The 22,899-nt window shown below is 34.6% G+C and overlaps 3 protein-coding genes across 15 annotated transcripts in view; 2 read left to right on the plus strand and 1 right to left on the minus strand.

The window, feature by feature from the left end:
* Nucleotides 1–831: 831 nt before the first annotated feature.
* On the plus strand, nucleotides 832–9,077 carry LOC148071755 (cysteine-rich transmembrane module-containing protein 1). The gene is made up of 3 exons (XM_087799557.1): nucleotides 832–983; nucleotides 6,265–6,620; nucleotides 8,077–9,077. Exons 2-3 carry the CDS (start codon nucleotides 6,284–6,286, stop codon nucleotides 8,175–8,177), a joined length of 438 nt encoding a protein of 145 aa, XP_087655683.1. The 5' UTR covers nucleotides 832–983; nucleotides 6,265–6,283; the 3' UTR covers nucleotides 8,178–9,077.
* Nucleotides 9,078–10,101: 1,024 nt separating this feature from the next.
* Nucleotides 10,102–17,325, plus strand: LOC148071756 (uncharacterized). Its single transcript, XM_087799544.1, has 3 exons — nucleotides 10,102–10,118; nucleotides 15,429–15,789; nucleotides 16,980–17,325. The coding sequence occupies exons 2-3, from the start codon at nucleotides 15,429–15,431 to the stop codon at nucleotides 17,063–17,065; spliced, it is 447 nt and encodes a 148-aa protein (XP_087655670.1). The 5' UTR covers nucleotides 10,102–10,118; the 3' UTR covers nucleotides 17,066–17,325.
* Nucleotides 17,326–18,473: 1,148 nt separating this feature from the next.
* The window catches only part of tenm2a (teneurin transmembrane protein 2a), a 215,016-nt gene continuing 210,590 nt past the window's right edge, over nucleotides 18,474–22,899 (minus strand). For all 13 annotated transcript variants that reach the window (XM_087798487.1, XM_087798488.1, XM_087798478.1 and 10 more), the window contains 3 exons: nucleotides 22,614–22,881; nucleotides 20,928–21,058; nucleotides 18,474–20,865 (listed from right to left, as the gene is read on the minus strand). In XM_087798487.1, coding sequence (XP_087654613.1) covers nucleotides 20,128–20,865; nucleotides 20,928–21,058; nucleotides 22,614–22,881 — 1,137 coding nt within the window. In that variant the 3' untranslated portion in view covers nucleotides 18,474–20,127. The remainder of the gene's footprint in view (nucleotides 20,866–20,927; nucleotides 21,059–22,613; nucleotides 22,882–22,899) is intronic.

A 22,899-nucleotide genomic window follows, 5' to 3' on the forward strand; every position in this document is an offset into this window, starting at 1 on the left:
TAAAGAAATGACATTTAGACCGGCGGTAAATCTTATTAAAAAATGTTAATACATTATTTAAAAATATCATATAAAAGCACTACAAGAAAAAAGATATTAAAAAATAAATTAAAGTAGGGTTGAACTAGTAATAGTATTCATGGATAGCGATTTCAAACGTTTCTAAATGACCAGTTTTATAGTATTATTTTACCTTCATGCTGGCCGCATAGATGGAGTCTGAAATAATCCTAAACTACTTTACTTGGGAAATAATTTCTTATTATTATATTTCTCTTTTACATATTACCATAATAAAATACATTTAAGAAGAAACTTAACTGTAAACATATCAACGTCACATAACTCCTGTAACTCGAGGAAGTGGCTAAAAACCTTTAGGGAAAAGTGGGTAAATACTGCCACCTGCTGGTCAATATGAAAAACTGCACTATTAGCTATATGCGCAATTATACAATTATCTGTAAGTAAATTGATTTCTGGGGGAAAAAGACGTGACGAAACGAAAAAAAATTAACTGAATATTTCTAATTATTTTTAAATAATAATAATAATCATAGAGAAGACATATATACAATAATAAAATAAATATAGCCAATTCAATTAAAAAGGAAGTTAACATTTCCCGATAGTCATGATGACGTGTTTATAGTAAGTGTTGCGTCATAAAACGGTGTAGCCAATCATGTGATCCGGTAACCTTTTAACCCTTGAACGTTAATTTAGTCACCGCTCTCTCATCCCATTGGCTGCGGCGTCCCAGCGATGTATTAAAGCAGCCAATCAAACCCGTTCGTTGACCGAACGGCCGAGCATCGCGTCCAATGACGTCAGCGCCCGCTACTCTCTCTCTCGCCTCCCGGAGAGAAGACACTGGTCGCCCATTGCGGTAAAAAAAAAAAACACTAACAAAGAGAGAAGTTAAAACCAGGGTTTTTACCAAGAGACGGACTGAAGGTTGTGGTCCAGGACTATCTTTAAAGGTGAGTGATCACTCGTTTCCGCGTCGGTATCGCTAGTTCGTGACGTGTTGGTGGAGAGTCGTGGCCTGCAGGTGCTACTGGGCTATAAACGCGTAGCACACGGAACGTAAACAAGGGCTTCCATTTTATTTATTAAAACCTACTTTCATATTTTAATAGAATTATAAGCGTTATCTAATGATGTATGGATATAATGTTTAAATCTCACCGTGTCTTTTGTTTACTCGTTTTTCATTCCCATCCTCCATGTTTTAATATCTAACGCAGGGAAGTAAACAACTCCAATGTTAGCTTCACTATTCTGCCTCTAAAATAACATTTAAATCTTAGATTTGAACATGTTTTTTAACATCCGTCTGTATGTAACGGTTTGTCTCATGGCCTAATGTTGCGCATCAAATTTATTATTTAGTATTTTAAAAGTCATTATCTAGTTGTAAAGATGCATTAATCTCTCTAGCTCTTCCATCCGTAGTAGCAAATGGGTATTGACTATTATAAATTAAATATTTATAATTAAATTGAAAATATATCTGTGAAATTATGTATCATGGAAAATGTATAGTGTTTTTTTTTTTTTAATGTATAGTGATCCACCAATATTTGACACATTTGATCGTATGCTTTTCAATTAATAGTTTAGTAAATTGACATTTGTTTGTTTTATTTTAAATCCCTTGTAACCCATTTTTACATATGTTGTAAAATATATAGAATATACTGCGATTCATTCGTTTTATTAAGAATTTTCTGTCACCAATTTCCCTTTTCTTAACACTAATCACACCCACAGTTTCTCAAAATCTTAAGGTAAGGTAAGGTAAAAATTTATCGATTTTGTTTTTTTCCAATAGCCACAGAAAATACAGCAATTTTTCATATAAAATCAAAAATAAATCAAGAATAAAATAAGAACATAAAGAAGAAGAATAATAAGAAGAATTGTACAATCTAATAACCAGAGGAATGAATGAGTCCTTGAGTCTATTAGTGTTGCACCTGGGAAGGAGCATTCGTGCACTTCATCTGATTCTCTGCTCACTGATGACAGTGTTCAGAGGATGACTGTCATCATCCATGATGGACAGTAGTTTGTTCAATGACCTCCTCTCGGCAACTGTCACCAGTCACACAGTCATCGGCTTGTCGCAACACCAGAGCGCTTCTTTATTTATTTATTTTTTGTTAAAGTCAATAAAGTTATCCAAATAAATGCTGAGCTTAAATGTGTCTCTTGTTGACGATACCTAATATTGAAACAGCCACAACATTGGCTGCTAGCTTACGAGGGACAGTGGATGATGGAGGGATCTAATGCCTACTTTAACTTTAATTTCAGCTCTCAACTTAAAGTGTAAAATCAAGTCTTTTATTGGGACATTTCAGGTCAAAACAATGAGGCATAATTTCTATTAATATTTGTTCCAAATTCACGACCATCATCTTAATTCAACCAAAATAATAAGTCAAATATATAAGTAACATCAGGGTCGATCAAGCACCTGGAATTAAGAGAGCCCCCAAAGTTCATGCACATATCTATAAATAGAGCAAATGAACTATAGTGGTATTAACACTGGCTCGTGTGAAAGCGGCTCACTGCTGTCTCGTAATCAGACAAAATGTCGCCTGGTTTGTTGGATCAGATCCCCCGGTAAGACAGGTGGGTAATTTCCATTTCGAGATTAGACATCCAGGTTGAACTTTGTTAATGATTAACTTAAATTGGTCTGTGATTTCATTGTTTTTTATAAATGTGTTATGTTGCAGAAGTGTCTACATAACTTTGGCATGTTTGTACTGATAGTGACCATGCAACGACACAAACTATATTCCTTTTACAATTTTCATTAAGCCTCAGATCTAACCATATAGTTATCACTATTCCTTATATTGAGGTTTTTACTGAGTTGTGGTGAGGTTACAATTTGAGTCAAGTCTCTCTTAACATTTAATGTATATAAAGGATACACATAAAATACCAATCCGGCAATACAAACTTCACTGAACCAAGTCTTTTGTGAAGCAAATAATGAAAACTCTTTTCCCACCACAGACACTATCACTGTGATAGTGTTTTGGAAACAGTGTCTGAACTGGATCACATGTGCCAGCTGTCTAACCAAGAAGGAAAAACAAGTACATGGGAGTTTAAAAAAACAAATATGGGTATTCGATTTGTTTTTCTTGTTTCTTTTCTTCTATAAAAAAAAGTGTTAAAACTGAGTCTTTTGTGTTTTGAATCTGACGAATGAGACTTAAAGATAAGCACGACCGTCCCAGTACTGATCATTTAGACAAGCTCTCAGTCAGCAGATGGTGTGTAATGTTACACGTTGTGGTTTCAGGTGACTTTTGATGTCATCACTGTTCTCGCCAAGAAGAGGCACAATGGGCGTGTTTTTTTTTGTTTTTCTACTTGTTCATTTATTTAAACTACAAACAAATAAGCTGTGGATTTGTATTATCCTGCTGCAGCTCTGTTACCATGGTTGCTGAAAACGTCGCCATCTGTCAGCTGGTTTTAAGACAACAGTCAGTTGCTAAAGCCGACATGTCTTTCGTAGGATGAAGATCATCTTCTTATAAGACATAATCTAGATATCGGTCCTGTAACACAGACATCGGTGCGTCCACAGATTTGTTAAAACGGTTCTCCAGGCTTCTGAAAATGTTCTTTTAGAATCCAATTTCTGGACATTCACATATTTTTAGAAAGGCCTGACCTGCCAGGTCTAACTTGAGCCAACAGTTATTTGTTTATAAATACTAGGGCTGTTTATTGGCAAGAATCTGGCGATAGAATACGTGTCACGATACATGTGTGACGATACGATATATATATATATATATATATATATATATATATATATATATATATATATATATAGCGATAATTTTGGAAGAATGATATATTGTTTCTTTTAAAGAATTTAATTGTAAAAAAAAACATCATAGCATAGTGAACATTCATAATATTACATGCTTAACATCAGCCATATTAGATGCACATGTGTTACAGTCAGATGTAGATCATTAACATTGTGGAGAAGGACAGGCTGGTCCAGATATCACACTGATGATCGCATGCTGTGTTCTATGCTGTGGTGTGTTGGGGTGGGAATGTTAATAAGTAAGTAATTAGTGTTTATGGAGCGCTTTTCAAGACCAGGGTCACAAAGCACTCTAACAATAAAGAAAATCCCAATAAAACAAATATTTAAAAGACCAAGACAACACAGAGACAAACACAAGAGTCTTTGAAAATCAAGGAAGAGCCTGCACAAATAAAAATGTCTTAAGATGTTTCTTGAAGGAGTCAGTAGATCAAATACAGAGGGAGAGGAAGATCGTTCCAAGGCTTAGGAGAAACAGTCTGGAAGGATTTCTCTCCTCTGGTCCTGAACCGTGTGCGAGGAACCATCAGTAGATTCTGATCCACAGACCTCAGAGCATGAGCTGGGGTGTAAGGCTGGATCAGATCAGTGATGTAAGGAGGAGTCTGACCATCAATAGCTCTGAAAGTAAGAAGCAGAATTTTAAGATTGATCCTGAAAGAAACTAGCAGCTAGTGAAGAGATTTAAGTATCGGAGAAATGTGAGTTCTTCTACTAGAGCAGGTCAGAATTCTCCCTGCAGATTTTTGTATCAACTGCAGGCGAGACAGCTCCTTCTTGTTAAGACATGAAAACAAACTCTGGCAATATTACAGAAGAGAAGATGAAGCTGGACTCACTGGTGACAGTTGCTGAGAGGAGATCTCTGGACAAACTACTGTCCATCATGGATGATGACAGTCATCCTCTGAACACTGTCATCAGTGAGCAGAGAATCCGATGGAGTGCACGAATGCTCCTTCCCAGATGCAACACTAATAGACTCAGGGACTCATTCATTCCTTGTGGTATGAGATTGTTTAATTCTGAGTTTGGGGGAAGGAATGGAGCGAAAAGATGAGTCTATACTTGATCTATCGTCTGTGTTGGTGTGTGCTGACTGGAAAAACTATTTCCTGAAGGAGACCTCCAGAGGGATCAATAAAGTTTTATCTATCTATGGCTCTTATCGACATTGTTAGTGTCTTGCTTTGTTTTAAAGCCAAAAATGTGTCCAAACATCAGCTTTAAAATCTGCTGGAGCCTGATATTATATTAGATCAGATAGATTTTATTAATCCCTGTGGAGATTTATCCTTTCTTTTTCAGTCATCTCTGCCATTTTGCTGGTTTTGTTGTTCCTTTGGCAGTATCTTTTGAGTGTCTAATGGCTGGTACTGTCTTGGGGACCTTAAATCTCTGCAGGTCCTTGTGACTGTGGCAACCAAAGAGAGACTCGCAACCATAATAAAGATTGAACTTACAAAATAACTAATTAAAAGCTTTTCGTAATATCCCGTAGTCATTAGTATGTTTTAATGTTGTTGTTTTTACAGTTTGGCGTGTACGGAAATACTAGTGGGGTATGAAAGGAGGTTTCACGCGGTTGAACAGTCGCTGTTCTGTTTGGATGTTTGCAGTGTACATATACAGCGTGACTCTCAGAGGAGCTCATAACTAGACACAAGCACATTAGATGATGCAAACACACGGGCGGTTTCAATTCCTCGTTGACTTCCAACATTCTACGAGATTTTCTGGTTGGACGTAGTGAAGACTGAACATGTTAAAAAAAAAAACATGGAAGTAAACCAAAACTTCCCCTTTTAAAGTTCTCTTTTTCTTCCATTTGTTTGCTGAAACAATGCATTTGCATTTCATTAGATGTAGAAGAAAATATATCAGATACATACACAGCTCACTGTACAGCTCACTGTACAGTGTTTCGCTTCTTTCTCTTTATTGAATTGCTGGGATCTATTTTTCCTTAATCAACTATAGTCTTATTTCAACTGTATAGTGTCTTGAGATAACTTTGTTATGATAAGACACTTTAAATAAAATTGAATTGAATTATTATAATATATGTAATTGTGGTGGTTGAATTCTGAGTCGTACCTATTCAAAGAAAGGTTGAACCGTGCCATTAAAAAGGCTGTAGATCCAGTAACTTATTGCTGTTTTTGGTGACATCTTTGAGCCCAATGCTGTAAAACAAAAAACTCTTGGCAAAAACAAAGACTGAAACACCACTAGTCTCTGGTTACATAACGTCTATAGTACAGTATAAAAAACATGGGTCATCATATCATCAATCCCTGCTGACTCATACACATTCAACCTACATGACAAAAGTCATCGCTTGGTCTTGTGTTAATATTGACATCACTTTCTGTTTTTCCCAGGTGATCGATAAACTCTGGGATGAATACCGATCCGCCGCCTCCCTACCCGGGCAGTGGCCCATCTGCTCCGGGCTATCCGGCTCAAGGCTTCCCTCAACAGGGTTTTCCTCAACAGGGTTACCCGCCTCAGGGCTTTCCTCCGCAAGGTTACCCTAACATGGAACAACCCAATCCAGGCTACCCAAACTATGCAGCAGGTGCAATGGGTCCTGGCGGTCCCTACCCTGGACAGGGTCCTTATCAAGGATACCCTGGACAACCAGGCTGGCAGGGTGGACCCCAACCTGGACCAGGTCAGCCGGAATGGCAGGGTGGACCTCCTGGGCCCATGTATGGAGTTGCTCCTAAGAACACGGGTGAGTTGTTGCACTATGTGTGTTTGGCGTCACAGATGCACAGGGAAACTACCTGAAATAATACAAAACACAAATGTGGTCGGTCATGAAAGGAGATTCGGGGTGGTCTTAAATTGGTCATTTCATTGAATTGTATAAATAGTGTTGTGTTGGAAAAGTGTCTAGGTAACTTGGCACGTCTGTACTGTACTGACCACATGAAGATTATTATTACGCCTCAGATCAAACCATATAGTTAACATTATTCATTTTATGATGTGTTTTTTTGTTGATTTGTGAGCTTACAATTTGAGTCAAGTCTTTCTTAACATGTTTTAACGTATATAAAGGGTACACCTAAAATAGTGATCTAGCAATTGTTATTAAAACTTCACTGAACTTTGTCTGTGACGCAAATAATGACAGTCATTCATAGTTACCTAATTTCCTGAAGGAGATCTACAGAGGGATTCATAAAGTCTATCAGTCCATCTAGTAAATTAATATTAAAAACTCATAGATGGATGGATGGAACTGTGTTGATGCCTTTCTTTAAATCCCTTTGATAAAATAGGATTCCAGTCACCACACAGCAGCTGACAGAAGAACAAAGTGCAAAGTCAGATCAGATAATCGACCAAGTTGGTCAATTATCCATCACCCACACTTCCTCCCGATAAGGACTATTTTTACTACTGTCTGACAAAGAAAGAATAAGAGCAAACTTTGGCTTATCGTAGACAAATAATCGGAGTAGAAATGCACGTGTGGATCATATTGTTTAATTAAATTTGACTTATTTTAGTATTTTTATTATTTATTTATATGGTAATTTCTCCTATTTTAGTTTAATATCTTGATTTATTTAATTAATCTGTTTTTATTCCGTTTGTATTATTGTTATTTTTATATTCTTTAATGCCACCATAACAAATTCCTGTGTTGTTTAAAACGCTAACATTTTCTGATTCTGGCAACTTGCTTAAATCTGACCAGTGTGAAGGTATTTCTCATCCCAAAAAACTAGACTAATTTTTCCCAATAACAGAAAAATAAAATTGACTAATAAAATATATGAAACTATAAAACGGATACAGGACTCTGTCTTGTCTTCGCTTTATTATGCCTTTGGTCGTCGTAATAAGTGATGGATTCAACCACGAGAATAATGAGTCGCTAGGATTGTTCCCTGGAATAGAAATGGAATTCATGCAAAATAAGTAAACCCTTCACTGAGGCTAATTTGTCTTCCATGTCCTCCTAAGACGATGAAGCTCCTATGATGAGATAATTACCAGACAATCGTAGCGGCCTCGGTCTCAGTCAGACGGAAAGCGAAGCTGCCAATGACATAATTCCCACTTCAAATCAAAGATTTTGCCTCCGGTAGCGCAAAAATGTATCAAAAGGGAAAAAAAAAATGGTAATGACTTGCTGGATTTCTAGCGCACTCACACCTCTTCTCTCTGGTGTGCAGTGTACGTGGTGGAGAACCGAAGAGACGACACGGCGGACACGTGCCTGACGGCCTGCTGGACGGCCCTGTGTTGCTGCTGCATCTGGGACATCCTGACATAACCAGATTCCCCCCCAAAATAAAAGTCCTCATCATTTCTCTGTGCCTCGGAATCCAAACACCCCGATCTGCTTTTACACCCCCCAACCCTCCACCTCCTCCTACTAACCCCCCTCTCTATATCCTATTTACAGGTCATTTGCACGTCTATAAATAAAGATTTGATCCAATATTGACGTTCCTGTTCAGAGCCACTCACTGTCGACGGACTCAACCGGTCCCACAGTTCGACTTTGTAGCCGCTTGTAACTGAGCAGAGCTTCTAGACGTGTCGAAAAAAATCTCAGGCCGTTGTTGTCTTTGCATTTTAAAAACCTACACACGGCGTACACACACACACACACACAAAATAAAGCACACATAACACTTGGATATCAGGCTCATCTAGTGTGAAGCTCTACTAGCACTTTATGACCGTGATTACCTCCGAAAGTTCCTCGTCTGCACATCTCACCGTTGTTTGTTTCTTTTGGCATCTGCTCCTCCGTCCCCCTCCTCCTCCTCCTCGTCCTTCAAGCCTCAAACACCACCGGTAGCCTGGCTGCTAATGAGCTGCAGGGGGCGCTCTCGAGAACCTGACGCTTTGTAATGTGATCTTTTTTCTTTTTCTGTCATTCTGACTGATGTCTTCAGGGGAACTCGCACTGTCGGTGAACTGAATGCCTTTTAGAAGATTACAAATATAATTTTGATAACTGTTGGTACCCAATGCTATGTTTTTATCTCAAGCTGATCTTAATGTGGAAAATTGGTTGAATATTATTTTTACATTCGGATAGAGAAGAGAAATAAAGTTGTAAGAAAACTGTGATCGCCGAACTGAATGAACCAAATTGAGCTATTTTCATGCTTGTTTGCTTCTAAAAGGGAATTGCATTCAAATAAATGATTCCCATACAATGCTTTTCTTGTTTGTTTGTTTTTATATACAAGCTTTTTTTAAGAATGTTTTCCTCTTAACTTAACCATCGTCCGAGTCCTCACAGTCAACAGTAGACCGTTCATCATTAGACTTCAAGCCTCTTATTTCCCCTGCCAAGGAGGTTATTTTATTGTCTTCATCGGTCTGCTGCGATATCATTCTTGGAAGTTGAACTACCGGTGATCATTTTTGAGTTGCTTCTTACGTCTAAGATACTGGAAGCGTTTATCCTTTTTTATTTTCAAAAGAAAATTCAGATTGATTTCAGGTTCTTTTTGACATTAACTTACCGTCACAACCATAACATACGTTTGATTTTGAAAATGTACTGCTCACATGAAATCAATAAATGACCAAATGATACACATTATGCACACATTACACATAGTATGCTCACATGACATTCATGATCATGTATTAACAAAAAGTTGTTGAAGTACATCGAAATAGAAATGAATTACTTATGAATAAGGGGCAGACAAAATTAAATATCTTGTCAGCTTAAACTTGTTTGATAACAGAACAATCGTTTTTCTTGTTTAATGTAATTGTTTTTCCTCCTCTGATCTATTATCTTTATATTTGCACCTTATATTCTATTTGCTCTTTGTGCTTGTTCTTGCTTTTATGAAACTTCTGTACCTTCTATTGTCTACTGTGCCATCCATCCATCCATCCATCCATCCATATGAAATTCTACGATTGTTTGTTTATGATTCTTTTGTGTAAAACATACTAATTTACAGAAACTGGAAAATAGGAAATTATGAAATAAATACACAAACAAACGTACAATTCCTTCTGTGGGTCCGGACCACAAAGCCAGCACTACTGAACTAAAAAAACATGGATCATTTTCCCGAAAGTACATTCCTTTTGAAGGGGCTCTGGTGACTAAATGACATCACTGCGATACTAAAGTGAGTCTGTGGATCAAAGAGACTGAATATATTCTATATAGTTGCTTATATAGACTAGCAGGAATTGAACGTCACCATCAGAACTCCACATCTTCTGGAAGGTTTATACTATATTGCACTACTTGTAACTTATTAATATTTATACTTTTATATACATTAATTCTATGCAATATTTAAAACGTTATTTATGTATTATATTAAACTATATTGCACTATTTGTAACTTATTAATATTTATACTTTTATAAACATTAATTCTATACAATATGTAAAAAGTTATTTATGTATTATATTTAGACTTTATTGCACTATTTGTAACTTATTAATATTTATACTTTTATAAACATCAATTATATGCAATATTTAAAACGTTATTTATTTATTCTATTTATACTTTATTGCACTATTTGTAACTTATTCATATTTATACTTTTATATACGTTAATTCTATGCAATATTTAAAACGTTATATATTTATTCTATTTATGTTATATTGCACTTTTTGTAAGTAAGTAAGTAATATTTATTTATATAGCGCTTTTCGAGACCATTATTAATATTTATACTTTTATAAACATTAATTCTATACAATACGTAAAAAGTTATTTATGTATTATATTTAGACTATACTGCACTATTTGTAACTTATTAATATTTATCCTTTTATAAACATTAACTCTATGCAATATTTAAAACTGTATTCATTCATTCTATTTATACCATATTGCACTATTTGTAACTTATTAATATTTATACTTTTATAAACATCAATTATATGCAATATTTAAAACGTTATTTATTTATTTATTCTATTTATACTTTATTGCACTATTTGTAACTTATTCATATTTATACTTTAAAAACATTAATTCTATGCAATAATTAAAATGTTATTTGTTTATTCATTATATTTATACCATATTGCACTATTTGTAACTTATTAATACTTATACTTTTATAAACATCAATTATATGCAATATTTAAAACGTTATTTATTTATTCTATTTATACTTTATTGCACTATTTGTAACTTATTCATATTTATACTTTAAAAACATTAATTCTATGCAATAATTAAAATGTTATTTGTTTATTCATTATATTTATACTATATTGCACTATTTGTAACTAATTCGTATTTATACTTTTATATACGTTAATTCTATGCAATATTTAAAACGTTATTTATTCATTCTATTTATACTATATTGTACTATTTGTAACTTATTCATATTTATACTTTTATATACGTTAATTCTATGCAATACTTAAAACGTTATTTATTCATTCTATTTATAATATATTGCACTATTTTTAACTTGTTCATATTTATACTTTTATATACGTTAATTCTATGCCATATTTAAAACGGTATTTATTTATTCTATTTATAGTATATTGCACTATTTGTAACTTATTAATATTTATACTTTTATTTACATTAACTCTATGCAATATTGAAAACGTTATTTATTTATTCTATTTATACTTTATTGCACTATTTGTAACTTATTCATATTTATACTTTTATAAACATCAATTATATGCAATATTTAAAACTTTATTTATTAATTCTATTTATACTTTATTGCACTATTTGTAACTTATTCATATTTATACTTTTATATACGTTAATTCTATGCAATATTTAAAATGTTATTTATTTATTCTATTTATACTATATTGTACTATTTGTAACTCATTAATATTTATACTTTTATTTACATTAATTCTATGCAATGTTTAAAACGTTATTTATTTATTCTATTTATACTTTATTGCACTATTTGTAACTTATTCATATTTATACTTTTATATACGTTAATTCTATGCAATATTTAAAACGTTATATATTTATTCTATTTATGTTATATTGCACTTTTTGTAAGTAAGTAAGTAATATTTATTTATATAGCGCTTTTCGAGACCATTATTAATATTTATACTTTTATAAACATTAATTCTATACAATACGTAAAAAGTTATTTATGTATTATATTTAGACTATACTGCACTATTTGTAACTTATTAATATTTATACTTTTATAAACATTAACTCTATGCAATATTTAAAACTGTATTCATTCATTCTATTTATACCATATTGCACTATTTGTAACTTATTAATATTTATACTTTTATAAACATCAATTATATGCAATATTTAAAACGTTATTTATTTATTTATTCTATTTATACTTTATTGCACTATTTGTAACTTATTCATATTTATACTTTAAAAACATTAATTCTATGCAATAATTAAAATGTTATTTGTTTATTCATTATATTTATACCATATTGCACTATTTGTAACTTATTAATACTTATACTTTTATAAACATCAATTATATGCAATATTTAAAACGTTATTTATTTATTCTATTTATACTTTATTGCACTATTTGTAACTTATTCATATTTATACTTTAAAAACATTAATTCTATGCAATAATTAAAATGTTATTTGTTTATTCATTATATTTATACTATATTGCACTATTTGTAACTAATTCGTATTTATACTTTTATATACGTTAATTCTATGCAATATTTAAAACGTTATTTATTCATTCTATTTATACTATATTGTACTATTTGTAACTTATTCATATTTATACTTTTATATACGTTAATTCTATGCAATACTTAAAACGTTATTTATTCATTCTATTTATAATATATTGCACTATTTTTAACTTGTTCATATTTATACTTTTATATACGTTAATTCTATGCCATATTTAAAACGGTATTTATTTATTCTATTTATAGTATATTGCACTATTTGTAACTTATTAATATTTATACTTTTATTTACATTAACTCTATGCAATATTGAAAACGTTATTTATTTATTCTATTTATACTTTATTGCACTATTTGTAACTTATTCATATTTATACTTTTATAAACATCAATTATATGCAATATTTAAAACTTTATTTATTAATTCTATTTATACTTTATTGCACTATTTGTAACTTATTCATATTTATACTTTTATATACGTTAATTCTATGCAATATTTAAAATGTTATTTATTTATTCTATTTATACTATATTGTACTATTTGTAACTCATTAATATTTATACTTTTATTTACATTAATTCTATGCAATGTTTAAAACGTTATTTATTTATTCTATTTATACTTTATTGCACTATTTGTAACTTATTCATATTTATACTTTTATAAACATCAATTATATGCAATATTTAAAACGTTATTTATTCATTCTATTTATACTTTATTGCACTATTTGTAACTTATTCATATTTATACTTTTATATACGTTAATTCTATGCAATATTTAAAATGTTATTTATTTATTCTATTTATACTATATTGTACTATTTGTAACTCATTAATATTTATACTTTTATAAACATTAAATCTATGCAATATTTAAAACGTTATTCATTTACTCTATTTATTCTATATTGCACTATTTGTAACTTATTAATATTTATACTTTCATAAACATTAATTCTATGCAATATTTAAAACGTTATTTGTTTATTCATTCTATTTATACTATATTGCACTATTTAGGAAAATGTTGTCGGAACATGATCTGGAGCTTGTAATCCATGCGTTTGTTTCTTCTCGTCTGGACTATTGTAACAGTTTATTTTCGTGTCTAAACAAGAAGGATCTGTCTCGCCTGCAGTTTATTCAGAACTCTGCAGCGAGAATTCTGACTCGCTCAAGTAGAAGAACTCACATTTCTCCGATCCTTAAAACTCTTCACTGGCTTCCAGTTTCTTTCAGGATCAACTTTAAAATTCTGGTTCTTACTTTCAGAACTATTCATGGTCAGGCTCCTCCTTACATAACTGATCTGATCCAGCATTACACCCCAGCTCGGGCTCTGAGGTCTGTGGATCAGAATCTACTGATGGTTCCACGCACACGGCTCAGGACCAGAGGAGAGAAATCTTTTCAGGCTGTTGCTCCTAAGCTTTGGAACAATCTTCCTCTCTCTTTGCGCTTGATGGAGTCTACTGACTCCTTTAAGAAACATCTTAAGACGTTTCTATTTGTTCAGGCTTTTCCTTGAATTTCTCGAACTCCTGTGTTGTTCTCAGTATTATCTTTATCTTTAAAGTATGTACTTTTTTGAGTATTGTTTTGATTGTTTAAGCGCTTTGTGACCCTGGTCTCGAAAAGCGCTATATAAATAAATATTACTTACTTACTTACTTACTTACTATTTGTAACTTATTCATATTTATACTTTTATATACGTTAATTCTATGCAATACTTAAAACGTTATTTATTCATTCTATTTATAATATATTGCACTATTTTTAACTTTTTCATATTTATACTTTTATATACGTCAATTCTATGCCATATTTAAAACGGTATTTATTTATTCTATTTATAGTATATTGCACTATTTGTAACTTATTAATATTTATACTTTTATTTACATTAACTCTATGCAATATTGAAAACGTTATTTATTTATTCTATTTATACTTTATTGCACTATTTGTAACTTATTCATATTTATACTTTTATAAACATCAATTATATGCAATATTTAAAACTTTATTTATTCATTCTATTTATACTTTATTGCACTATTTGTAACTTATTCATATTTATACTTTTATATATGTTAATTCTATGCAATATTTAAAATGTTATTTGTTTATTCTATTTATACTATATAGAACTATTTGTATCTTATTCATATTTATACTTTCATAAACATTAATTCTATGCAATATTTAAAACGTTATTTATTTACTCTATTTATACTAAATTGCACTATTTGTAACTCAATAATATTTATACTTTTATAAACATTAAATCTATGCAATATTTAAAACGTTATTCATTTACTCTATTTATACTATATTGCACTATTTGTGACTTATTCATATTTATACTTTTATATATGTTAATTATATGCAATATTTAAAACGTTATTTATTTATTCTATTTATACTATATTGCACTATTTCTAAGTTATTCATATTTATACTTTTATAAACATTAATTCTATGCAATATTTAAAACGCCCCCAAATCCATAGTCTAATAGCATGAGGAATGAATGAGTCTCTGAGTCTATTAGTGATGAATCTGGGAAGTAGAATCCAAACGAGGTCCAATCGTTAGTGATGCGCTAGTGAACCTTCATGAAACAGTGTCATATTGTTTACAGGTCACTAGGTGGCGCCATCATTTTCAAAATGATGTGACATTTCATTAGAACAGTGCATATAGAAAATAGTGCAGAGACCACCATCTAGTGGACTCTGAGGATAATGACACTGTTTCATGAAGCTTCATCAGACCATCACTACCAATCGTAACAGCATGTGCGAACATGTAGGACCCACAAAAAGAAGTAATGACCTCAGAATGAATACTGACGTTATCTCCAAAACAGATGGAGCCTGATCCTCCTCCCACCTACACGGTGGTGGATCCGACGACCACCGTCCCGCCGGAGGTCCCGGCTCCTTTAGCGGGAGCCAATCCAAACACCGCCTTCCTCGGTCAGGTCCCGGCTCCTGTTCCAGGAGCCAATCCGACGAGCAGCTTCTCCAGTCAGCCTCAACCTCGGAAAGACACTGTGAACGTCAAACCTCAAGGTTTCCAACCATCTGCGTTCCACGTCAGAGACACTCGGCCTCTTGTCACGGCGCCCTATGTGCCGGGATACTACAGCAACCCCGCCTTCCAGATGGGACGCCAACCAGGTCAACAATTACAAGGGGATGACGTCGATCGTGAGCGTGAAGAACAAAGTAAGTGACAGTTCTTTTGGGAAAGCAGGTTTCTTTTTTCTTTTTTCTTAATTTGAATTCAACAAGAAACAATGAGTTAAAGTGCAGCTAATGTGCTGATCAAAGTGTCTCTTAAATTGTTCTAGGACCTCTATTATACTCATCAGTATCTTCCTTTTTGCATAAAACTCTCTTTAATAAAGATATTTACATTAGAAAATATGCTTAAGCCCCGCCCACTTTATACGCGCCGTTTCAGATGAGACTAATGCTGTGTCTCAAATTGCACACTTGCATACTCAAAGTTAGTATTTTCAGTGTGTAAGTGCGTCTCAATTCTTAGTATGCGAAATGTAGTGCGCCATGCACACTAAATTGGCGTACTAAAACGCCCACAAAACTACCTAAACAGCCGCCATCTTAGTGAAGTTGACATTGTAAACCTATGTTACATCATATACATATATATATATATATATATATATACAGTATACAGTATATGCATATACTTACAGGTGCATTTTCAGCCAGCAGTAGTCTTAGCACGTCTTCGGTGCTGATACCGATGTAAATATCTCGATAATATTTTGTTTCTCATATTTTTTTTATTTATTTCTTGATCAAAACTTGCAAAACGTGCTGCCAGCAGGTGTCAGTGATAGAGTTCCAACAGCTTGTTGCAACCATCGTTAAATAGTAGTAGAAGAAGAAGCTGTTGCGTCCTTTCCGGTTAGTGCGTAGCGGCAGTGTTTGATTTGAATGATCTCTCGAGAATTTGCGTACTAGTTAGTACGTACACTATCCTGATGCATACTAAGTTCCAGTATACTAAGAAGAAGAACTAGAGAAGTATGCGATTTGAGACACAGCTTAAATCTCGTCCGAGCAACCACGCCCACTCTGCTCTGATTGGTCACAAAAACACGAGTTGCATTTAAGGACTCACGTAAAATTCAAGTCAGCCCTGAAACTCTCGTTTTGTTCATTAAAAAATAATAAAAAAAATAAGGTTTGCTGCTTAATGTACACATTACAAAAACACCTAAAGGCATAAGTAACTCTCACCTAAATATTTATTTTGTTTCATGATTAACATGTAGGTACTTAACCGATTTAGGACACCTCCACCAGACTGATGTCAGAATGTATTGTGTTGTGTTTTCACATTAGGTGCTCTTTAAGTAACTCTGAAGTGTGTTTCTCTCTCACAGTGTTTCAAGAGTTCGATGAAATGTCGTGCCTGCTGGGATTTTGTACGGGTCTGTTTTGCTGTTGTATCTTCAACACTTTAGGGTGAAGAAGAACACATGATGACCTTGACTTGATGCTTCATCAAAGTCCATTTGAGTCCTTAATTATCCTGAAATGTAAAATGTTCCATTTTTACCTCAATGCCCTTGAACCTGAAGATGTTTGTTTCATCTGATGTTACAGTTTTATCTTGCCCTTTAAAGTGTATACTTTATTGAGTATTGTTTTGATTGTTTAAGCGCTTTGTGACCCTGGTCTGGAAAAGTACTATACAAATAAAAATTACTTACTTACTTACAGTCTGAGATGTCGGATTCACCTAATAAAAGTTATCACAAACCGTGGTGTTTTCTTGACCATGCAAAAAAAAATAATAAGCAAGCAAATACTATAATTAAAAAAGTACTTATCCATGTTGTACTAGAAGCATATTAGTAAAGGTTATGCTTAATACACTTAAATTATTGACTTATTGGCATTTTGTTTAGCATCCCAATTTAATGTCTTTATTTTCACGGACAATAAAGACATTATTTATTAATGGTTAGAATGTTTAATATTTGTTATATAGTATATAGTTATTTTACAACATGAAAATGGATCATAGCAGTATTTTTCCAGGTTATTGCGCTGAAACGATCGGACTGGAAATCAGTTATAAAAGTAAAAGTACTTCCTGTTAATTTACAAAACCAAACATCATTTATACATTTAATCAACGAAATAAAAATTAGTTAAATAAAAGTTATTTTATTTAAATAACATGTACCTCAGTAAAGACTAGGATGGGTGTTATTCTTTCAACTGGTATAAATAGAAGTACAGAGTAGTGCCTGGTTGGACTTAAAACACAGCTGATGCAAATTTGAAAATTTGATTAATTTATTTCCGCTTCTTTTGAAATGCCAAAGTAGGCATGAAATGCCAGTTGTTTCGGGGAAGTACCAAGATGTTGAAATGCATTTTCAGTGTCTTCAGTTAGGAAAAGGAAGTTGCATAACAAGGAATTCGTCGCACAAGTATTCCTAAGATAGATGGTCGACTTACCTCGAACGACTTGTAAGTCAAAAATGTAGATTACGGTGAGCTTGTTTTGCCTTTTGTCTTCGTATATAATTCTGTTTGTCATTTAAAAAAACAATATAAAAAGTGGATGACTACATTTTTTGTTTCTGGACTACCATCTGAATCCACAAATCTTTTGAAGGATCTTTTGAAGCCTCATAGGGAGCCGCCTACCCTTACTTCCAGTTGTGTGTTTTATTGAGATTTCTCAGACACACACGCAAACAAACATTTTTTATTATTGAACTTAAAAAAAAAAAAAGCATCGACAAATCCCTCAAAACCCGCCTGGATCCAGATTGAACAACATCTGTTCCTTTCTTCCTTGGTCGACCCGGGGAATCTCTGCGCGAAGAGGAAGCGAAAGAAAAACATGGCTACACAGCGGCTCAGTTGAAGTAAACAATTATGTTTTATTGATAAGGTTCTCAGAAGAGTCTCGCGTTAAGTGAATGTATAATCATTCGTTGATAATACTGATTTGGTACAATATGACATCCAGCACGAGTCTCTTCACAGTGAGAGGGATCCATTACTGCTACTGCTCTTGGAATCTAGGACAGAAACATCTCTGCTTCCAAAACCCCCCGGAAAAAAGAAAAAGTCAAAAACAAGAAACTGGGGATTGATATTGTAGATATGCAATATTAGAGTGCCACAAAAAAAAACAAAAAAAACTCTAGAGTATTAATACCAGCTAAAGATTCTGCACATTACAAGCCACTTCCTCTTAGAAATATAAAACTTGATATTCTCAACAATATTCTACTGTGCTGCATAAAGGTAAGTCTATACACTGTACATTGAAATATACTTCGAAAAAACAGATTTCACAGTTTTAAAGACTTTATTTAAAGTATAAACTGTTTTTTTTAAAGACTTTCTTACATAAATTATTCTTCTCGAGAGTGACTAGTATTTGCCCTGGCAACTGAAATGAATACAAAACCAAAAAAAACGTCTTACATATTTTACAAAAAGAAGATAAAACTCATCCATCAAAGTTCGTCAGGAATAGAACCGGTGACTCATTCATGATTGTCATATAGTACTAAGAATAAATAATTTAAGAGAAAGAAAAAAGCAAAAAACAAGTTAAATAAATACTAACTCAGCATGTTTCCAGGAACTCTTTGTGAGCGTCGTGTTCTGTACAGAAGTGCTGTGGTGTGAGTCTCACGATTCTACTGCGACTGAAACGTACAAAACTACAGCATCTACAGTTCACGCAACATCCTGAAACTCTGTGTAGTCGGACACGTATGTAGTTGAATGATTCTTCTTCTTCTTCCCCCCCGATTGAAACAAGAATGTGAGATACCACTGTCCACAAATATAGCCATCGTTTTTTCACCTTTTTTTTTTTCTTTTTTTTCTTCTTATTTGGAAAAGTCTTTTAGTTCCATGACGGCACGTTCAGGGTTTGTGTTGCGTTCGTGTGCAGCAGACGACTGGACCGCAGTGGAGAATGGGAGGCCTGAGACACGGGAGACAGCTTGTAGTTTTCGAACCAACTGCTGTTTATGATGATGTCTTTTTTTTTTATTTATTCTTCGCTGCTGCTGCACGCTGGAGTGGCTTCTCCACCTCTTTTTTTTTTTGGTCCCTTCGCCCCCTTTCGCTGTTTTACGGGAGACGCCGATGTTCGCCGGCGCAGCTCAACTGCGTCACGGCCTGACCTCACCGACCCAAAAAATATGGGTGAAAATATCGATATCTTTTTTAAAAAGGGGAAAATCTTCTTAATCACTAAGCAACAGTTTGTTTTTAAAGTTCTCTAGTGCTTTATCAGATGTTCAAAGTTCTCAAAAAAGTTTTTTTTTGTCGTTTTTTTTCTTTTTGCCAGTGGCAGTAAAATTGTTTTTGTCATTCTTTTCAAAAGTCCCTGCAGCAATCCGCGAGTAACCCCCCGTTTGTTGGTTAATTTCTCCAAAGGTTCGTAAGAGGATTTTGGGAAGCCGGGGGGAAGGAAAGAAAGAGAGGGATAAACCACGGTTGAGTGAAAGCGGGGAATGCCTTTTCCAGGTGGGTTCAGGTGGGCTGTTACCTTTTCCCCATTTCGTTCTGTCGGAGAAACTGGATGTTGTTGCTGCTGTCCGCCAGTTCTGGGTACTGCTCCACGGGCAGCACGTAGTAGCCGTCGTAGCCTTGTGCTCGGCCCGTGGTGAGCAGCTGCTGTCTCTCGCCCTCCGTCCACAGCCGACTCCCGCCCTTCCCGTCCCGGGCTCTCTGCTGCTCCTTGTTCCAGGCTCCCGCCAGCGCCCTCTGCCGGGCCAGCTCCAACAGTCTTACCTTCTCCTCGTCCACCACGTCCACGGCCAGCCCGTAGCGGACGCTCAGCACGAACGACGGCACCGCGAACTCCACGGTCACGCCTCGCCTCGAGCGCCCGCTCACCGTCACGTTAATCCCGCTCTCTAGCGACTTGCGTCCGTTGGTGAGCCCCAGCGCCAACAGGTCGCTGTCGGCGGACCCCACTTTCACGAAGTAGTGAAAGTCCTTCCCGTCCTGGGTGTAGTGGGTGCCCTCCAGGTACTGGGCCCCGTTCAGCACCAGCGCCACCTTGCGGCTGTCGTCGCTGGCCAAGGCCGAGACGCCCGCCACCACCCGTCCTTCCGTTAGCGCTAGCATGACGCCGCGGCCGATGATGGGGGTGTTGGTGCCGAACCAGTGGCCCGGTTTGTTCTTGCGCCGGCGCCGCTCCTTGTTGAGAAGGCGACCCTCCAGCGCCATGAAGGCCTGGTTGTGGCGCTCGGCCGCCTGCTGCACGCCCGTGATCAGCTGCGGAGAAAACAATCAATTACAAACTCTGACATCATCATTAGTCGCCGGTTCGCCACTACCTGTCCGTTCTCGCAGTGTTGCGTGGCCTGCAGCTCGTACGGCGGGTCCACGAAGTAGAGCGAGTGTCGGGGGAATCCGGGGATGATGTTGCTGAGCTGGAAGCCGAACATCACCAGCCAGCTCTTCACGTCTGCGGCAGAAGACAGAGTCAGTCTCTTAGTGATGGTGTGAAATATGGTGGCTACGCTGTCACTGTGGCTTTTTGTCAACATCCCTGCACCTTTATTCCAGAGGTGCGTGAACACAGACGGCTTTTAAGTATTTCTTCAAAATTCAAAAATAAAACTTTAAGAAGTAACTTTCCTGTGATACTGTTAATAAAGTTTGGCTGATCTTGGCTGATTAAGCCTCAGTTTAACGATAGATTTTTTATCTTGATAACGATATAGTAAAGGTCGAAAAGCCATTTATTCTATTATGTCCCTTTTTTATGTTTTAATGCTCTTTGATAAAATGTTATTTTTAATTTCACATATTCATTTTTCACAGTTAATATAGGATTATATTATTATCTGTTCACATATTGATTTACATTATAATATAAAGACATTTTTACTATATGTCCTGCCTTTTATTATACATGTTGTATATTTATTGTATCCTAAATTATTTTTTAAAATGTACTTGTTTCATTTTCAACCCTTGTGTTGTCTCTGGGTCAAGGTGACCCAGTGGTCTGAAAACATATCTAAGTAAGTAAGTAACAGTTATTTGTAAAGAGCCTTTTTAGACCAAGGGTAACAAAGCACTTGAACAATCAAACGCAATACAAATTTAAAATACCTACACATTTAAAAACTCTAACAGGCCAAGACATAAGACAAACAAATGTGTTTGTGGTATCCCTTGTGTTGTCACAGGGTCAAGGTGAACGACCTTCCTGGCATCCAGAAATACATACGCACTGGTGGAGGAGGTCAACACAAGGGATACCTCAAACACATTTGTTTTCGGCCCACTGGGTCCCCTTGACCTATTTTTTAAATTAATTTTATATGATAAAGATGAAAATTAGATACGGGATCATTTATATAAACCACTTATACATGATTGTTTTGTTTAGAATTGACAAAATGTATTTGCTATTACATCAGCCAAGGAGGTTAAATTACAATCTGTGTTCAATTGTTAAGAAAATGTTACAAACTCTCTTCAGGAAATGTTAATAATATCGATGATTTAACCATTTTTACATATTGACTAATAATAATAATAATAATATTAAAAAATTTGAAATATAATGTATACGTAATTAATCTTTTTTTTAATGATAAGTAAAATTTCCAAATATTTATGAACATCATGTTATTTTATGCATATAAAAAGTTTTTTTAGTAAACAAAAGGCTTTTTAATTCTAATCTAATTTTTTTATTTTTTAATGATATGTTATTTTTTTTGTCGTGTCTTACAATCTGAGTTTGATGTCAAGTATTAAAAATGTAACTGAAACTGAAACTGAGTGATAATTATGCTTTTGTAGCTGCTAACAACCAACAGTTTAATTATTTTTTTTATTTAAAAGAGGTAAGAAAATGATACTGGTTCATCAGTTTCTTCTATTCAGCAAACACACTTTTGATCTAAGTTAAGTAAATGTACCAATTCAGTGACTAAGATGCTGAAAGCTAAAGCTAAAAGTACAACAAAACGTTTCAGGCTTCAATCATATTCATGATCATCTACCTGTGACGTAATTCTTCACATCCAACATGTCACTCAGAGGGTTGTTGTTCTTGAACATGTACAGGTTAAACGGTGCCGGATCTTTTCCGATCTTGGGCCAGATGGTGTAGTCGGGCGAAGTCCAGCGTCCGGCCAGCACGTCGTAGTCCCTCTGAGTGAAGTGGACCAACTTGGTCAACGGGTCATAGAGGCCGCCGTGAAATCCCACCACGAGCTGGAACTCCGGGTTGGAGTCGAGGTAAACCTCTCCGTAGGCCGTGTACTGCACCTGAGACGGAAGACGTGT

Source organism: Callionymus lyra, chromosome 9 (assembly GCF_982586985.1).
Source record: "Callionymus lyra chromosome 9, fCalLyr1.hap1.1, whole genome shotgun sequence".
NCBI classification, from domain to species: Eukaryota; Metazoa; Chordata; class Actinopteri; order Syngnathiformes; family Callionymidae; genus Callionymus; species Callionymus lyra.